Source organism: Lepisma saccharinum, chromosome 3 (assembly GCF_977018435.1).
Source record: "Lepisma saccharinum chromosome 3, izLepSacc3.1, whole genome shotgun sequence".
Taxonomy (NCBI): Eukaryota; Metazoa; Arthropoda; class Insecta; order Zygentoma; family Lepismatidae; genus Lepisma; species Lepisma saccharinum.
In genome coordinates this window covers 102,719,977-102,740,224 of record NC_139231.1, presented here as the reverse complement: position 1 = coordinate 102,740,224, position 20,248 = coordinate 102,719,977, and the positions used below count along the sequence as shown (strand labels likewise).

The following is a 20,248-nucleotide window of genomic DNA, read 5'->3' as shown; positions in this document are numbered from 1 at the left end:
TGAACCAGGTCAGGCCTTTTGTAACTGCCATACCCCATGGTTTCCTCAAATAAGGACATATTTAATTCTTGACCCTGGTGAGTAAACTTGGAAGAAACATCAAGCACTCTTATATTACCTTTGTTCTCCAGTGAGGTAATTTTACCTATGAGAGAATCATACCCTGCCCAGAACTTAGCTCTATTTTCCTTAGCTAGTCTGGGAATTGGTGGAGGTGTCAGAATGATTATCTTCTTGGCACCCTTCCTCTTAAGAACCCCTACTATGCACTCGAGGTTCCGCAGCACTCGGTCGCTGTCTTCCCCTCGGAGCATGTCATTTGTTGCAATCATCAACACTACTTTATCGTGCACACTTTTAGTACGACGGAGTTCACTGAGCAGCTGGCTAGAGGATTGTCCCGACTTACATAGCCCTACATGGTATCTACCGTCATAGTCCCTTTGGACTGGGTAACCAAACTTGTTTTGAGCTAGCCTAGACAACATTGAATCTCCAATGGCTTGATGAGCCTTAATGATTGGATGATGATTACACTGGGTTGAACATGGTGGGCTTAATCTAGGTTCGGCATCGCCCCTCCCCACTTCAGGACGTTGCCTATCTAGTTTCCCTGACTGTGGCTTTCGGAATGCACCTCAGCTATATGCTCTGTGGACCCGAGAGGTCTTAACGAACTCCTACCCTGGGGTTCTATACCCTTTCTTGGTCCTTTTCCTTTTTTCCCGCTGATGGGTTCCTTAAACCTATTCTTATCCCTACGCCTGTACTGGTTACTGTATGCTTTATCGGGATCTGATGGACCACTTGTGTCATCCTTCCCACGACTCACGTACGTCTGGTTGACGTGAGGGGTGGTTCTCCCATATGGAAGTCGTGCATGCCTTGTGCTATCTCTCTCAGGGTTTTGTGGCGCCTGTACACTTTCATACCTGAGTATGGAATTGGCCACTGCCTGTAAAGAGGTAAAGGGGGCTAGGACCAGCTGATCCCTTAAGCTACGTGGCAGCTGTTGGATGACATGTGTAAAAATCTGGTGATCTGCAATTTCTGGTAAGGCCAGTCTAAACATCTTCACCTGTTTCCAAAAATATTTATGCATTGACCTATGTAGGTTAGGGTTATATTTGCCATTAAGGGCTTTTGATAATGAGGAAGCCCTCCACCCATCACCTTGAAAATACTTCAGGAACTGTTTCTTAAAGTTCACATACGATCGGAACTTGTGTTCGTTCCTTTCGAACCACTGGCGTGCCTCGTCCCGCAGACTATACGACACTATTTTAAGGGCATCCTCTAGATCTATTTCTAGAAGATCAAGATCCCTCTCAAATTCTTGTAGGAAATCAGAGGCCAGATTATTTCCCTGACCGCTAAACGTGGGCAGTTGTTTTAGGTCTGAGAACCTAACCCTGGGTGCACTTTTACCCCTTCTTCGGTTTTTCCTTTTCCGTTGGCTTCGGAATTCTGTGTCCGAACCTCCGGATGAGGATTCCGAGAAGTTATGTGAAGCATGGTACCTTTGGGGGGAGGAATACCCACTACTATGATCTGACATTGGACCTCTGCTAGTGGCTTCGGGAACCTTGTGCAAGTGGTTGGTGGCTCCGACGGCAGACTCTTTACTTGGGTGAGGACTTGGCTTGGTGCATGGGTTTACCGGAGCAGGTGATTTAGTAATGTACCTCTCCAACCCCTCTAGGCACGCCAAAATTTTCGTGAGGGCTGCACTATCTTTAGCCTGTTCGGTTGCCCGATCCTCCTCACTATTATCTGATAGCGGAAAGGCGGGCTGCGGAACACTCTGACCCTCGGAGATGCTATTGTGCGAACTAGGTTCTTTAACCATACAGTTCTGCATCTCCCTCCTCAATCGCTCAAGAATTCTATCTTCTATGGCGATGGCACTATCACTGCGGGCAATTTCCCTGCAAGTGTCCTCCAGGGCATCTAACCTGCCTAGGAGTTGTGCTACGGTGGCCTGGTTGTCTGTGCCATTTACCCCTTGCACTATTTCCCTCAATTCACTAACTTGTTCAGATAGCTGGACATAGTCCCTATTGACCTGTTTTTCTAGCTCGTTACATCTGATTTCTACGTTACTGATCCTGTCGGTATTTGACGATACCGACCTAACCAGTGCTTCGGAAGTTTTTGTCGTTACGTTGTGGATGGAGTCCAGTCTAGCCTGGAACTCCATACGAACAGCCTCCAGTTTCCTATGCATCTCTGCTGATGCCTGCACGACTTCCCTTCCCTGACTATCAATCTTTTGCCCCTGGCTATCAATCTTTTGCCCCTGACTATCAATTTTTTGTCCCTGATTGTCAATCTTTTGCCCTTGACTATCAATTTTTTGTCCCTGATTGTCAATCTTTTGCCCTTGGTCTTTGAGCATGGCTATAATTAAGGCTAGTTGGGAGTCTCCACTACCACTGGGGGATGACATATGGCCGGTTGGCCGTTCTAGTGACTTTGACCTTGTATCCATTGTAGTGAATCTGCTACCTCTGAGTCTCATAATCTCGTATAAGGGGGATTGGTTTTTGTGTTGGATTGGGGGTTTGCTTTGTCTATATTACGTTGCTTTAAAGTTGGTTTTACAAAAGGTTAACTTTAAATATATAATATATCAAAAACAGCAAAAACAAAAGAGAACCACGCTTTACGCGGCCACACGCAGACCCTATTCCACGTGTGGTGTTCCGTATAGTAACAGATATCCCCTGAGATATCTGTTAAGCAACAGACGAACTTTAGCCTAACTTTAATAATCGGTAACTAGAGGAGGGCTTAATAGGCTTATGATTCACTAAAATGATAGAAGGTCAGACACCTTTAAACGACATATTTATTCATTGAAAAGAACACCGCTTATGACATAGCTGCCACCAAACATGAGCACTTCACTGTACAAGACACAAAAAAGATATACAAAAGATTTTGTACTTACATATCAGCCGTTTTCACACTATATCACTCATACCTGGGGCTTTACACACGCTATTTCACTCTTTATTGCCACATCCCGACACATGGACAAATTTGTGGTATACCACACTAAAAAATTACTATTATGTGCTTCCTTGGTGTAACAAAGGCTTTGGGGGGTGATAAATGAATTTTCCTGGCTTTTCTTGGGAGGATGGCTAAGAACAACTTGGATATTCTTTGATATCCTATGGATGCTTCTATGGCGTCAGTTCTGCCGACCATGTGGTCTGGATTTCCACATGGGATGAGGGACACAAAACTCGCTATTTTGCTGAATTTTCACTGGGATCCTTAAATGCACTTGTGGACACAATATCCCACTTGGTCACACACACTTAGGCCTGTGTATACTGTAACAGGACCTTAGATCCTTTTTCCCTTTATGTATCCTTTGTTGTTGGCACAGGTGGCCATTCACACACTGGATTTTACCAGCAACTTCCAAGCTGACCTGCTCTCAGGTGGGTCTGTAATACAAGTGAGCTTGACTAGCAAGCTCAGAACACAATAGGCCATCTGAAAGTCTTCTCTGTGACGTCACAGCCTTGGCGGCTTCTCGTTGGCCAGCTGGAGTCCTTTGAGATCTTTCCTTGTCTTTGGGAGAATTGCCACTTTCTCCCACCAGATGGCAGAGTTATCAATTGCTTAAAAAGCATAAACAAAAGTGTTTTTTCAGCTTTTCTGGCTTAGTTATGCCAGATAATTGCAAATGAGTTTACTTTTAATAAATTAGGCATTATTTTACCTATGGGTGAGTGTTATCTCTGATTTTCAGTAAAGAATAAAAGATTTAGTAAACATGTGATTTGGAGCACATGGTTTTTGTTCTCCAAAATGGCTACTGTTAGCCTAACAATGGTTGGTTCTTTATAAATAAAGCATTTCTACCCCTCCCATGAGTGACAACTGGTTGGTAAACATGACCCATGATTCTAATTGGGGGTGGGGGGTATAAGTTTCTGGGAAAATAGCTCTCACAAGCTTTCCCTGATGCCAACCTAATGGCCCTTGTACTTAGGTTGGCCTGTGGTTATTTGTGTGTGTGCATGTATGCCCAATGCTGATTGGTCATATGGTCCCAATTAGCCCAAAAGCATAAAATGAACTCAAAACAAGCTTTATGAAACCTGCGCATTTTCAGATATCAAAATGGGAGATCGTTATTTACTCTCACGTTAAACGACGATTTAATCAGTGTCAGCTTATACATTGAGCACTTTTTTTTTATCGGTCTCAGTTTACACATTGAGCACCCTTCCCCCGTCCCCACATGAATGCTTCTGAAGAAAAGCTGCAATTATATTGTGTGCATTTCCTTCAAACACTGCTCTGAGTGTTCAGGATTTTTATTCTTGTGTCAAATGCAAAATAAAATTTACAGTTTTGTTTATCAGAAGATGCAGAACATGAAGTTGTTTTAACTCTTGTTTTCTTTCTGGAGATCCAATTTTGTTATCTTCAAATCAAAACAGCTTAGGGAGATTCAAAACTATGATTTTTGCCTTTACGCTGGATGGCTTGCCGACAACAGCAATGACTCATCCAGCGTAAAGGCAAAAATCATAGTTTTGAATCTCCCTAAGCTGTTTTGATTTGAAGATAACAAAATTGGATCTCCAGAAAGAAAACAAGAGTTAAAACAACTTCATGTTCTGCATCTTCTGATAAACAAAACTGTAAATTTTATTTTGCATTTGACACAAGAATAAAAATCCTGAACACTCAGAGCAGTGTTTGAAGGAAATGCACACAATATAATTGCAGCTTTTCTTCAGAAGCATTCATGTGGGGACGGGGGAAGGGTGCTCAATGTGTAAACTGAGACCGATAAAAAAAAAGTGCTCAATGTATAAGCTGACACTGATTAAATCGTCGTTTAACGTGAGAGTAAATAACGATCTCCCATTTTGATATCTGAAAATGCGCAGGTTTCATAAAGCTTGTTTTGAGTTCATTTTATGCTTTTGGGCTAATTGGGACCAAATATACAGTTTCACTTTAGTGAAATCCAATTCCAAAAAGAAATGATTATCGAGTGCAACACTGTTCAATGTGTCCTACAGTGCACATTGGGTGCAAACAGATCGCAAGTTGCATGTTTCCTTTTTCAGGCTGGATTAAATGCAAGTCGAGGAAGAGTTTGGACTGCTCCCTGGAATGGGGGAGGGGAGTGAATTAGAAGTTGATTGAAGCAAAGAAAACGTGACTTTTTACGATGTATTTTACACAGCCGAACCAGAACGAAATTTACAGCCCCCACTTTATTTTCTTTCATTATTTTGTCAGTTCTGGACAATAGTACAGGGCTTCTGAATACAATCTCTTTTGAATGTCCATAGCGCGAATCTCCAGATCTTTCAAGGTTGCAAAGGTTCTATCGTACAGGTGCGTTCTGAATTTAGGGTGGGAAAATTTCAAAACGTGCTGGATGACCTCGTCTTCTGTCCCCCGTTTCTCCCTCATTGCAAAAAGCTTCCTGGTGTGTCGAATAAATGCAAGAAGAGACTGGTCTGGTGACTGGTAATTGTTCTGAATTATCCTTGCTATTTCCGAATCATAATCGACACTAAAGAATTCCTCAAGAAAAGCCTTCTCGAATTCCCTAAAAGTGCCGAAAGGTCTCGAAAATCTGAACCAATCTGCAGCGATTTCCTTCAACGAAAGCGGCAAGATTCTATCTAAGAGAAAAGTATCCCCAATTTCCATGATTTCCTGATAATTACGTAATTCATGCAAATAATCGTGTGGACTTAAATCGCCGACGTTTCCCTTAAAGATCGGAATGTTAATGTTGTTTTTTTCCAAGATTTTGCTCATTTTCTCCTCGCCCGTCCTTGCCGAAGTTCCTTGCGTACGGTTTAGAGAAAGTCTCTCAAGTTCCCCAACAATATCTTCCTCAGGCCTTCCTTCCAAGTTCGTATTACCTAGCAACTTGCTAATGAGCTCCCTGTCTATTTGAATTGCCATTTTGTCTTCTGTTACTTTCTCAATAACATATGCCTTCAGTACTTTTCACAAAAAGATATCCCTGACTCTGAGCCCCCAGTATGTAACGGTATATTTTGTGCTTTTAAGCTGATTCTCAGCAACATACACAATATACACAACCATACATTTTTGAATCCTTGTCCCGAGGTTCAAAACTTGCAGTACCTGAAGTTCTGTGGATGCTAGTTTAGGCAATAGACACGTACCAGAACTGGTTTTCCATTTTAGACGTCAAATTAAAGGAAGAGGGGTCTGCTTCCACCCTTGCTTGTAATCAGCCATTGTGCACACTTGAGCAAGAAAACAATCGGCATTCCACCCCCCCCCCCTCTGCCCTCTACACATTTGTAACGGTATATTTTGTGCTTTTAAGCTGATTCTCAGCAACATACACAATATACACAACCATACATTTTTGAATCCTTGTCCCGAGGTTCAAAACTTGCAGTACCTGAAGTTCTGTGGATGCTAGTTTAGGCAATAGACACGTACCTCTTCAAATTACAACTTAACGCCCATTTCCTTTTAGATATATATAGGTTTATTCATAATATATTTACAGAAGTTAATTCTTGGCCGTTATTCACAAAATTACATTCCGGTGTACCCTGTCCCCCCTTCCCGAAGAGAGTGTGTAGACTCACGTAGCCACTGGCTCCACGAGTAAAAAAAAAAAATATAACCCTCAGTACCAAAAAAGGTGGCTGAAGGTATGTGTGTTGTGTACCCGGTTTCCCACATGAAATAAACTATTGGAATAATATGAAAAGAGCAAGTGTGTGTATTAAAAGAAAGAAAGTTAACATCCACGCCGGTTCAAGAAAGCTCGCCCAGCCGCTCCCCTCAGAGAAAAAGATACCTCTTACATTGCTGTACTCCGCCAAACATCTGAGGCCGACTGCTCCCCTGCCCTTCCTATTTATAGGCCCCGCTAATGACCTAAACCGTTACTGGAAACTTACCGCTCCCCAACGGCCAAGAACCCAAAAGTACAGGAATACATAGCCATACACAATTTATAACATAAAAAAGGATCCAGTAATGATCGCATCATTACACATTTGCTGAGAGGAAAAGAGGGAGAAGTCACTCAGCCAACGGAACACTTTTTAGGCAAATATTAGGACATTGGCACAGTTATGAAAACGTATGAAGTGGGAAACGGGAGTCATTATGTACAAAAGATCAAAGTAAACTTTTGCGGAAACCTGGATGACAATGCATTAAGTGGGTTGACGATCTTTAGTTGGCCTATGTGGCTTCGATTATCTCTAACAGTTTTGCCTTTTTATGAAGTGTTACAGAGAACAAAGAACACGTTTTGAATGAAAGTGGTTACCGAAAGTTGTCAGCTACAAGGACAAGAGTTACTCACGCACCGGGAACATGCTGAAACTCTAGGTCAGAGCTGGACAGATCCCCCATACTTCCAGGCACCTCACGTCTGTATTTTGGAACATTCCTGCGATCTTATCTCTCATTTCTCATGGTGGTGTATTTATTGATTAAAGAGCTTGACCTGCCATATACATTGACAAAGACTGCAAGTCCAGCAGTTATTTTGGGCTGCTTCCCTCCCCCCCTCTTCGTGAGTTGTCAGCAGCTCTTAGGGCAAGGAAACAAGTCAAGGTCGATTTAAAATAACATCCAAGCATATTTGATTTCTTCTCGCGTATGGCAAAACAAGCCTGGCATATTGGGTAGTGGCCATCAAATGAGTGATAACAATGGTGTGCTTGGGTGAGGGGAAGACAGAGGTCAAGTGCTATTGGATATCACTCAAGCGTGGTGTGGTGTCTATTTTTAGATCAGACCCACAAAACGAGTGCAAAAACCGTATTTTTTGGCCGTTTTTCTTCAATTTTTTAACTTTTTTCCAATTTTCCAAGTTTTTCATGGTTCCCAGGAAAAGGGTCGTTACTTCAAGAGTCTTGTTATATCCGGGATCGTAGAATCCAGAGCTGACTGTATTTGCTTATAATGAAGCAGTTAAATTCCCACCCTTCCTTACCACCAAAAGCAAATACAGTACTTCTTTTAGTGTAATCTGTAAGTTTTTCTCAGTTCTAACTACTGTCCAGAAACAAAACTTCTTAATTTGTGTGGGATAATTAATATGTACTCTTATCAGTAAAAAAGTAAAGTAAAGTGCTCCCCTGTGCATAGCACCATGCCATGAAGGTGTATAGGGGTGTGGGGGTAACGCCCCACAGTTTCTTGATCCGGTCATGAGTGGGGGTGATGTGATCAGCATCATGCCCCTGACCGCCTTTACCCCCCAGGTACCCATATTATTCGACACTGGGTGGGCGCTGGGGCCGCTTCCAACATTAGAAAAGTTCCCAGATTTGAACCGGCCAGTATTGCCAGCAATTTAACCGATTTGATATTTCTGTAAATTGCCTACAATTTAATACAAAATTCTATCACAAAATTGGTTAAAATTATTTTTTAACCAATGTGAAGATTTAATTCATGTACTCTGGCTGAAAAGTTCAGAAAAATGTAAAATTCTAGGAAATATTTTTAATATTTTGCTGTATTGGGACCACCAAAGTTAAATGTAAAATCCTGGAATGTAAAATTGGGGTTCCATGCATATCTTCTCCTTCGAATACAAAACCCCTGGCAGCCATCTATTCACATTTATGAATGAAGGTGGTGAATGAACTCCCTTATCAAATTTTAAGTTGATATCTGATAGCTAGAATATTGGTTACTGTGTTGGTACTTATTAATATTGACACAAATTTCATATTGGTCCCTCCCTACATTTTAACAATTTTTGGTTATGCAATGACAATGTTGACTTATTGCAGGTACTGTGTGTCGCATCAGCCAGCATGGAAAGTTGTGTGTCCAGCTACACGAGACAGGAGAAATGAGGAGATTTTCCTTACTTAATGTTGCTGCATGTCCCTCCATTAAATTTGATCTCGATGGTATGCCAATGACGGAAGATATGCTGCAGACATGGGTGGCTCTGGTTTCAATTAGTGTACGGGACCATAAAGTTGAAAAGGAAAGAAACAGACAAGGTCCAGGTGAGTGTAGAGGTACAGGAAAACCTCGTTAATACGAAGTTCAAGGGACCAAAAAATGTCAACTTCGTATTAAATGACTTCGAGTTATCCAAACTTTTCAAGATGGCGCCTGTTTTCAGGTGTAAATAAAGTAGAGTATAAATTACCCCCACAAAGGATGTTTTATACTTGGTGGTAGCTCAGAAAATAAGCTTTATATGTACTATATAATAATATTGTACGTTTTAAAGAAAGTAAAAAATGTTACACAAAATGAGAACACGGAGCTTAACGCGGACGCAAAGATTCCAAGGAGACGGTTAACACCATTTATCCTGCCTAGTTATACAACCGGTTATGCACGGGATGCATGTCGTGACAAAAAGTCTTATAAAAAATGGTATTTTCTTTTAATTGTGCAAAGTCGTTGGTCTTCCACGAAATTCTTACAATTTTAATTCATAAGAAACCCGTTTGCACGGAGACCTACGGAAAGGAAAACAATCTCGTTTATTGCAAGAAGTGAAACTCGGAAGAATCTTGACAGTAGTCACACTGGCGCGAGCAAGAGATAATCGGACAGAATGAATATTGGATTTTATGTGCGTTCACTAGAACATTGTCCGTTACAGGATTAACTGGTAAGAGAAGATTCTCTTGGGAGAGAAGACAACCTTTCCCTGGCACAAAACAAAAAATTCGGGGCTGTAAATTTCGTTACGTATTCTTTGCTTCAGTTAACTTCATATCCCCCCCCCCCTCCCTTTACAGGGATCAGTTCAAACTCTTCCTCAACTTGCATTGTAATCCACTCTGAAAAAGTAAACACACAACTTGCGATCTGTTTGCACTGAATGTGTATCCTAGGACACATGAAACAGTGCCGCACTCGATAATCACTCTGGTTTGGATCCCACTTTAAACTGTATATTTAGTCCCGCTTAGCTCATCAGCATAAAATGAACTAAAAACAAGCTTTACGAAACTTGCGTATTTTCAGATTAATCGACAATTTATTGTAGGTTTGAAGAGTATTCTGGAGGTCAAACACTCGCTCCGCCAAAACTTTTCCTCTCGTATTCCTACATTGAGCATTGCGGGTTATTTTTTTTTTTTTTTTTAACAGCTGCACGCTAATGATTCTGAAGAAAAGCGGGGATTATATGGCTTTGTGAGATTCAAAACAATGAAGCTTATTCCTTCACACAGGATGAGTCATTGCAGTTATCCGCAAGCGAGAGCTTTCCAGACGCTAGACTAAACACTGGCGCCAGCTTCAGCGTAAACACAATGAGACCAGCTGGAAGTTAGAGCAGCAGGTGGCAGAAGGGAAATCATCGGCATTTTAAAGATAACGCAGTTGTCGAAGACCGAACTTTTATCAGCAGTGTGAAAAAAAAATGATCCTTGCATTACCTTTTACCATGCAACAGACAATAATACGGGCAATATTTCCTATCCAGACAGCTGCATTCAAACAAGAAAGAGGGACCTGAATTCTGCAATTATAACATTACCATGCACACCAGTGGCGGATAATGACCTGTTGTAGGAGAAGGAAGGGGTTCACTTTTCTTTTACTTATCATGCGGTTTTTGTTCGTTTTAAAGAAGGTATTCAGAACTGTTTGCTTTTTTTTTAGATGCCAAAGGAAAGGAGCCCGTGTGCGCACATGAGCAAGAAAATCGTGGCCAAAACAATTAGCAACGGACCCCCCCCCCCCCCCCCCCCCGGTTTGCTGATAGATAAAGGGGAGAAGTCACTCAGACAACGAAACACTGTTTTGGCAAATTTTATGACCGGCACAGTTGGGAAACGTATGAAGCGGGAAACTGAAGTTGCAACATACGTAAGATCGACGTCAACTTTTGCGGGAAACCTAGATGACAATGCATTAAGCAGGTTGACAATCTTTAGTTGGCCTATGCGGCTTTGATTATCTGTAACAGTTTCCTTTTTTTTTTATGAAGTTCTACAGGGCACAAAGAACACGCTTTTAATGAAAGTGGTTACCGGAAGTTGTCGGCTACCAGGCCAAAAGTTGCTCGCTCACGGGAAATTGCTGTATCTCGAGCTCAGAGCTAGACAGATGGGTGAGACTTCCAGACGCCACGTGTCTTGTATTTTGGAACATTCGTGCGATCTTATCTCGCATTTCTCATCTAGCACTGGTGAATATTTCCAAGGTGGCGCATTCAACGGGGAAAGAGCTTGACCTCCCATGCGCATTGACAAAGAATGTCAATGTCCAGCGGGCATTTTGGGCTGCTTCCCTCGAGTTGTCAGCAGCTCTTAGGACAAGGAAACATGTCAAGGTCAAGTTAAAATAACGTCCAAGCTCTCTCCACATTCGATCTTCTTTTGTCGACTTACGCAGGTGTCTACTTTGAATTAAGCGAAACCAGTTTTGCGGAAGGGTCTTGTAAACAACTTCTTATTAAAAATTATCCGTATTTCGATTTATCCGTACTGAAATACATTATAAATCCTATCTTATCGGCTGGGGAATGGGAAGAACTTCGGATTAAAGGGTACTTCGTATTAACCAATATCGTATTAACGAGATTTTCCTGTATTGTAATAAACATTCATTGATATGTTGATTTTGTTTGTGTTTATCCAAAAATCTGATTTATCTGAAATGACCAGTAAATTTTACAAAAGCACTTTTCAGTCAATATTTAAAGTAATTCCACATAATTTTGAAATGCAGTATTTTACTTCCAATTTTTTTATATGGAAGACACAGTTTTGTAAAGTTTAATGCTGTAGAGAATTGTGCTGGAAGAGAAATCCTAACAAAGTGTTTTTGAAGCTCTGTATTGTAATTTTCTTATTTGATTCATTTTATGTTGCTTTTGAAGCTTACTTTTCCTAATAACTTCAATTTTCATAACTTTATTTCTTCTCAAAAATATGAGGACACTGTTTCTGTACCAGTGTGAAATGTCTGAGGTCATGTAGTCACGGACACAGCCGGTTTGTAAAGATTCCATTGAAAGTCAATGCATTCATTACAAGCTGGCAGTGTCCGTGACTGTACAATACATAGACACAATTTTTACAACATTTCGACTTTTGCCATATTAGAAATTGCATTATATTTCTGTTAAATACAGAACTTCAGTTATACATTTTTCAGGGGACTTGTACTAAAGAATTCATGATGGTTGCGGTAAACGCGGTTTAAATTTTCTAAATTTCACGTAAGTAATTGTACTAAAGAGTTTGTAGAGTAGGAAAAAGTCAAAAATATATATTTTTTTTTAACACAGCCTTATTGGAACCAGGAAGGAGAAAATGTAAAATCTGGGGAATAAAAATTGAGGTTCCACTGCAATCACGTATATCAGTACAAGTTAAATATAAAAATTGGTTCAAAAATTATCTGGAAATCTGTATTACTCTTTTATAATTGAATTCTAAAAATAAGTTGATTTTCATTATGTAGCACAGTTTTTTTTTACCAAGGTGGAAGAAACTTTCTATTTGTGTGCTGCTTCCAGTGAGGAACCTATTAATTATAATATATAAGGTGTGCTATACTCATTACCATCAATGTACCTACAAATAAGGTAGAAGACCTTCGAAATAATAGATTCTTGAAAGAAAGCTGCTGCATGTAAATAAGAAATCTGTTCCACCTTGATGAGCTGATTTTGCCAGACTAGCCACACTATTCATGATGGATGCGGTAAACGCGATTTAAGTATTATGTACGTGAAGTTTCGTGTTTCACAGACGTGCTCCAGATGCCATACCCTTAGTGAATGAAGACAGTGAGCCTCCAAAATTAATCGAAAAACCACAAAACTTCACTTACGTAATAGCCACACTAGTTTTATTCAAATTCATTGTTGATGCAATCATTGTTGATTGCATAAATTTGTTTCCCTTCTTCAATTTCTTATATTTGTGTTCTAACTTAAGAATTTTTAATCATTTTTAACCATGTCATTTTTGTATTAATTTTTTCTAGGTGAGATCAGCGTTCCATTGTTGAGACATCAACAGCAGCGGTTGGCAGCTATGAATGCTGGGAGGGTTCTGTTCCAGCACCAAAATAGACTGCGGCGTGTGCTGAAACGGCGATGCTTGGAATCAGCTTCCCCTCTTGAGGCTCTCTCTGAAGGAGATGAACTGGATTCTAAAGTGGAAACCTTGCTTATCCAGAAACTGATGGCAAAAGCTACTCAACCCTCACCTCTAAAGGCAATGTTCAGCAGGGAGGAGCTTGAGGTATGGCATTTTGTACTTACTTTAGAGGACTCAATTTAAAGCAATTGGAATCTCATGCTAACAGTGCGAGCTTTACGAGAACAGTAAATATTTTTTGCCTGCTTACAGTGATATTTGTACCTGGAAGGTGTGATTAAACAATGGATTGATTGATTTAGTTTATTTTACATGATTTTTCTACCACTTTTGGCTAATTGTGTTGATCGGGATGAATGGATTGAAGAGACACTCACAAACATACATGGACAACACAACATGAGTCCCACAGATAATTAAACTGACTTTGAGTCCAGACGCCAGAGCCTTGCTAGTCTGCAAAATGCAGTCTAGGGTGTACTATGTGAAAAAGAGGTTGTCATTTGGGTGTTTTCAGAAAGGCTCAATCCTTACACCCCTAATTAAACAAGAGATATAAAAAGTAACTTAGCTTGTAAGCATATACAAAAGGAGTTCATGTTACAAATAAGTGGCCTTAAAATACTCCTCATATACTATATTATTTCTTGAGGAAACAACTTCACATTAAAATGTAAGGTTGGAGTTCTTATACAACATGACATCAGCAAGGTAGGTAAACTCTTCATAAACCCTTCCTCTCTTTAATCCATAATCATCTATGCAGTCGAGCCCTGTTGTAAATTCTCACCTTTGCTTTCAAAAGCTCTCCATCTTGTTGCATGCTAAGTTATTCGCCAGAAGTTCAAGTTTCCATGGTAGACTAAACTGCCATGGACGAGAGAGAAAAACAAAGTTGGTCATCCAACTCAACAGCCATCTGGCAAATTTTATGATGTCAGTACATGTAAAGAAAACATGCTAAGTGGGAAATAGGAGTCATGTCAAACTTCAGTTCGAGACAAACATTGTATTATGTAATGTGGGTTGTTGCTCCATGGCTATGTATTGTGACCGCCTACCAATCCTCGTAGCACTTCTGGCAACTGGAGAATTGCAGGGGACCAACTTTCTTACTGGGATTTTTACTTTTCAGGCTTAAACCACATACGCTTACTCATGCAAAATGTCAAAAACAAGTCTGGGTTAGTAATTTCAGGCTTTTATTAACTTTCACATGCAAACATGCTTGAAATGACATGCTTACAACCATGGCCTCCATTAAGCTAAGCCACAGGATATCTCCACACTGCTATTCCTCTATTTTATACAATGTGATTGCCAATATGGCTTTTCTTTACATCGCTGTCAAAGTTACAATTCATACAGCGTGATTGCCATTATGGCTTTTTACACATTGCTGGCAAAGTTGTAATTTGTACAGCGTGATTATTTTTTTATACATACAACATTTTCGACTTGAGAACTTATGATCTGTCATAGTATGATGGGAGCTTCTCCCACGTTTAAGCTCGTTTGGGATGGGGTATTATCTAGCATGCATTTTTCAAATATGCAGTGTTGCGCAAAAAAAAAATCATATTTACTGTAAACAGTCACAGTTGTTTTTCCCCCCCAAAGTATTGTGCTCTTGTGGAAATTATGGTAGGCATTCGAGAAACAGAATTAGTAAAAAAATAAAATTTAAATTTCACAAAGAATTCCCTGACAAGGTATTTTTTTTTAGTGAATTGTCTGTTTTTCTTCTAAGTGCACCTATACTGAGATGGAATATTAACACTGTACCTTGTGAAAATTGTAGCCACTCATTCTAAAATAAAATAAACTTCAACTCTCAATGATTAACCTTTTGGCGCCCAAGGCCATTTTCACATGTAAGCCTCTCGGTACCGAGCCGATTTTGAGCAAAATGCAGAGTTTCAATTAAATGAGTGTAGATCGGAGACTAATTGCCCTAGATAGATGAGTGATATACTGTTGTACGCGGAATGAACCAGAGATTCAGACTATATGAAATTTATGCAAATTCGGCATATATGTGGCAGGGGGGAGGGGCTAACTCTCAAAATTCCAAAATTTCGGAAAAAATTATTTATTTCCCCCACCCTTCCCCCAAGAAAAAGTACATGACAGTGTCGACATGCACATGGAAATGATCGCTGACATGTAAGGAACACAAAAATATTTGCATTATTATCATATGACCAATGTAACTTGAGTTGTACCCCTAAAAGGAATGGTCGGCACACCACTGATTCAAGCTTCAAAATGCAGTGGTACCTTGAAATGACTTTAGCTCAGAGACTATTTGCCCTGGAGATATGAACGGTATACCGTTGTACGCAGAATGAATCACAGATTCAGACGATATATAATTTATGCACATTCGGCGTATATATGGAGGGGGAAAGGGGGGAAGTCCCCTGAAAATACTTTTTCTTTTAAAAAATGGGGTTTCGCCCCCCCCCCCCCGAAAAAAAGGATATGAAAAGTTCAAAATGCACATAGAAATTATCGCTGGAATGTAAGAAACAGAAAAATATTTGCATCATTGTTGTATGACCAATGTAAATTGAGTTGTACCCCCAAAAGGAATGGTGGGCACGCAACTGATTCAAGTTTCAAAATGCAGCGGTACCTTGAAATGACTATAGCTCAGAAACTAAATGCCCTAGAGATATGAAAGATATACCGTTGTACGCAGAATGAATCACAGATTCAAACGATATATAATTTATGCACATTCGGCATACATATGGAGGGGGAAAGGGGGAAATCCCCTCAAAAATACTTTTCTTAAAAAAAGTGGTGTTCCCCCCCCCGAAAAAAAGGTCAAAATGCACAAAATGCAAAATTTATGCAAATTTGGCATATATATGGAGGGGGAAGGGAGAAAACCCCCAAAAATTATTTTAAAAAATTGTCACCACCCAAAAAATGTCCTCGCACTTGGGCACAAAACGACACCTATGCACAACATTCACGGACGAAATTCTATTTTTAGACAATGCAGGGTAACCCCTGTCACAACTTGTGGACACTTGTGCTAAAAAAAAAGGTTTCCTTCAGCGTGCTTCGAAATTCCATTCTCACAACGCAGATTCAACAACCAGTCTTCCCCCTCCCCCCCGCACCCCCTGCATGCACCCTCACGGAAAACTTTCATTTTGACATCGGATACTGATAAACAAGTTTCCTTCGAATGCAGTTAACAGACGGGAGTGAAAAGCATTGCTTTAGAACAACAAAGCCCGTCTTCCTTTATCGGCAAAAATTTGACGTTGAAAAGAGCCGCAAAAGAGAAGTACCTTTTCCCGCCTTTTCCCCTCCATTTTCATGAAGACAAAAAAAATGCAAAAAAACATTTCTGTTAAATACATGTGTTAGGAACAATATAAAAAAATAAAATTGAAATTCTAGCCAAAAATAGAAAAGTTATAACGTAAAAACTACGACCTTGACACAGCGTCTCGATCGAGACGCTTGGGACAGTGAGGGTTACATTTGGGTATCTCATTCGAGATGCTTGGGCGGCAAAAGGTTAAAAGGTCTCATTCCGTAAATTTTTAAAAACATTTCTATACATTTTGAGAGATGTATTTTCAGAGACGTATTTGAAAATTCATACACTTGAAAATAGTCAGCTTGGTTTTTGTGATCTGTTATTTTTTGAGAGTGTCGAGGTTGTTATATTTTTTTTCCTTTCAGGCTTCTGCTCTGATATTGTGCCAGTTTCTTGCATCAGAGGCTAAAAGAACAACCCAGATACCAACGCAACATACAAGCGAAGCTCCAACACCTGCTAGTGATACTTCATTGCCTTCCCCAATGTCATCTGGCAATAAGACGGGAAAGCCTAAGAAAGTCAGACCACCATCTCCTCCACCTTCTCCTCTGGTGAAGCAACTCATGGAAATGGGATTTGTACGAAAAAGTGTTGAATATGCAATCAAGGTTTTAGGTTAGTTAATTGTCTTAAGAAATGTTGGCTTCAGAGATGTATTTGAAAATTCATACATGATGAACAGTTCATTCAAATCAGTGTTTCCAGTCTGTGGCAACCATCTTTCTGCTATGTTCCAATCCTGCCCCCTTCTTTTCAGATACTTCGTTAACTGCTCTTTCCACTGAAACCTTGTTGTTACCCTTATACCACTATTTGTCCAGAGTATACCCTCACTGGAAGTCCTGGCTCTACCCTTTTCGTATGCCCAAACCATGCCCTCTTTTGATTCTTTTCTGCATCTTCAGTACTACCTCGTTCCTTAGTCTCTCTCTCTTCTGCTCTTCCCTACTATTCTGAAGAGTTTCAAATGAAGGGCTTGGGAGTAAAACATGATAAGTGACATTTTGGTTATTATTGAGTTACAAAGTAAAATGAACCATCATTCAATTTTCACGTGTAATTGCCATGCCATGCAATTTGCATTGAGCTTATTGAACCCTTCTGAAATTGGTAAACACAACACAAAAACAATTTATTTACAGTTTAGTTTCTAATCACATTTCTGCTTAATAAACTCAATAATGACAAAAAATTTCACTTACTATGTTTATATACCCGATCCTTTCAAATATGTTATGCAATTTACAATAATAATGTGAAGGGCAAACTGTTTACACCCTGCTTTAAGCACATTGTTATAATGTATTGTTATCATTTTGTGTAATCAACATAGAATAAATTTATCTATTTTTCATGTTAAAGCTACATAGAAAAATGTATGATAAGCTATGAATGCTTAAATTGACGCACAAGGAAATCATGTGTTATATTGTGATGAAAAGAAAATTAGCTGAATTTAGAATTTCTTCAGAATGTTTACAATCGTATAAAACCCCTACAGGATTGTTAGGGATCAGGATCTAGGCTATGCCAACCTAAAGCTATTCTCTTATGTGAGAGGTACTTTTATATGCATGGGGTAACACCCCTGAGAAATTAGGGTAACGTGTACAACATTTAGGCATAAAACACTTCCTTTGACTGGACTGGCAGAGTCATGATGTAAGAGAAAAGGATGTTAGTTACCTCTGATTCTAGACTTGAAGATCATCTCCCTCGGTTCTCCTGTGCAGGCACAGTCCCTGAAATTAAACGATGATGGCGCACCACTCCCGCGGTAACTCTTTTGCGTATCAATCGATAATCAGACTATGACTCCGTACTCTAAGACAATCATACTATATGTGCCCTCGAGATCTATTTAAGCAAGATTCAAATTTACGAAAGTTAGCCGGCTGTGCATGTTCTATCTTGCACCCAACCATTCTCCTAGTTAATGCTGACTTTTTGTTTTATTTCCTACTATTTCCTGTTAAACTCCCGTGCCTGCTGATTCCTCATCTTTGAAGGTCGGCGGTGTTATACGCAATTTCTATGCATGTATGTACTAAACTTGTGCATGAAGCTTTGACATTCTTAATTAGATTTTGTACTTTTGACTGTTTAAAAAGTTGTGAAAGTGTGATTAAGACAATAAGGTATAATTAACACATTGCGATGTGTGAATTGTTATTCTTAATATTTTTATTTGTTTATTTTTATAGGAGGAATTAGTGACATCACTCCCAGTCCAGAAACACTGGTAGGCTGGCTGCTGGAACATCAGGATCAAATACTCTCTGACACAGAAACTTTGTCATCCTTTGAGTGTTTCTCTGATACTGACTCTGTGTCTGAGGATTTTGAGGACATAAATCCATTCAGCAATGAGACGGTAAAATATTTTAATTCTTTTGAGAGGCAGAATATTTTTAAATAAAATTCACTTGAATAATTTATTAAATGTGTGATGCCTTTTTTTAAACATTCCTTATATTTATTATTTTTATTATTGACTGATACCAGTGATTTCGGTATCAGAAATAAAATTATTCATTAGTCTCTTTCTTGTTTGTCCAATGGTCCATAAAACACACTTCTTCTATTAAGGGCTTCTTTTACCATTGCTATTATCACTTTGACTTCTGGACCGAAGCTCATGTCACTACTTATGTTATGGTACATCACAGGTATCTGAAGCTGTTAACTTATTCAGTAGTTTGGCCTCAAATGTTCACATTAGTTTTCCTTGGTTTCTTGCCAGTAACCATTGCCTTTATCTTGTTCACATTCATTTTCATCTTGAACTGATCACAGTGCATATTTAAGTCTTCTAACATACTATTCACCATTCTTTCATCTTCTGCTAACAAGGCCACGTCATCTGCAAAACATATGCATTTTTCATGATGGATGCTGTAAATGCAGTTTAAAATTACTTACATGAAATTTCTAAATTTCATGCAAGTAATATGCATTTTATTCTTCTCCCTATTATTTTCACTTCCATATTCTTGAAACAGTTCTTAACTAATTCTTCAAAGTAGATGTTGAATAGTGTAGATGATTGGCAACATCCTTGCTGCACTCCTCCCGATTTCATTTCCCTCTGTCATTTTTTCTCCTACTCTCACTTTTACACATTGTTTCATGTGTATATATTGCTTCAGTCTCTCCTCTGTTTCTAATCTACGCAAATCCTTTCCAGTACCTCAGTAAGTTTCACAATTCATGCTATCAAATCCACATCCAAGAATATTATAAGTACTTGCTTTCCTTTCTTTATCTACATTTAGCCAATTGTCTGCAGTATTCCAATTGCATTTGTTGTACCTTTTACCTTTCTGAACCCAGATTGTTTTTTTTTCAACTCTCTGTCAACCTTAGCATATAAGCATTTATTTAGTACTCAGATGGGATATACATAATTAATATACCATTAAAATGTTACATGTACAGTCTTTTATATGCTTCAGTGTGTTAATGTGTACATTAATTTTGTAGACTGCTCCACCATCTGATGGATATAGTCGCCGTCCAGATTTCCACAGCAATGATGAATATGCTATGTATGTGCGTGACACAATAGCCCCAGGAATGATGGTGCGATGCTGTAGAACTTACGAAGAAGTACATGAAGGGGATATAGGAAGAGTCATTAAAATTGATAGGGAAGGGTTGCATGATCTCAATGTCCAGGTAAGAAAAAAATGTAATGTGCTTGTACTCTTGTTACTTGTTCTTCACTTTTTGTACACTTCAGCAGCAGATATTTGCATATTGCTGTATTTTGCCTGTACTGTAATTTACAAAGGACAAATAG

At 39.4% G+C, this 20,248-nt stretch overlaps 1 protein-coding gene across 1 annotated transcript in view; it reads left to right on the top strand.

Moving 5' to 3' along the window:
* Positions 1–20,248, top strand: part of HERC2 (E3 ubiquitin-protein ligase HERC2) — a 186,885-nt gene that overhangs the window by 100,062 nt on the left and 66,575 nt on the right. Inside the window, exons 42-46 of the mRNA XM_083119057.1 lie at positions 8,802–9,026; positions 12,985–13,244; positions 16,809–17,061; positions 18,651–18,820; positions 19,930–20,124. Of these exons, the coding sequence (XP_082975183.1) occupies positions 8,802–9,026; positions 12,985–13,244; positions 16,809–17,061; positions 18,651–18,820; positions 19,930–20,124 (1,103 nt within the window). The remainder of the gene's footprint in view (positions 1–8,801; positions 9,027–12,984; positions 13,245–16,808; positions 17,062–18,650; positions 18,821–19,929; positions 20,125–20,248) is intronic.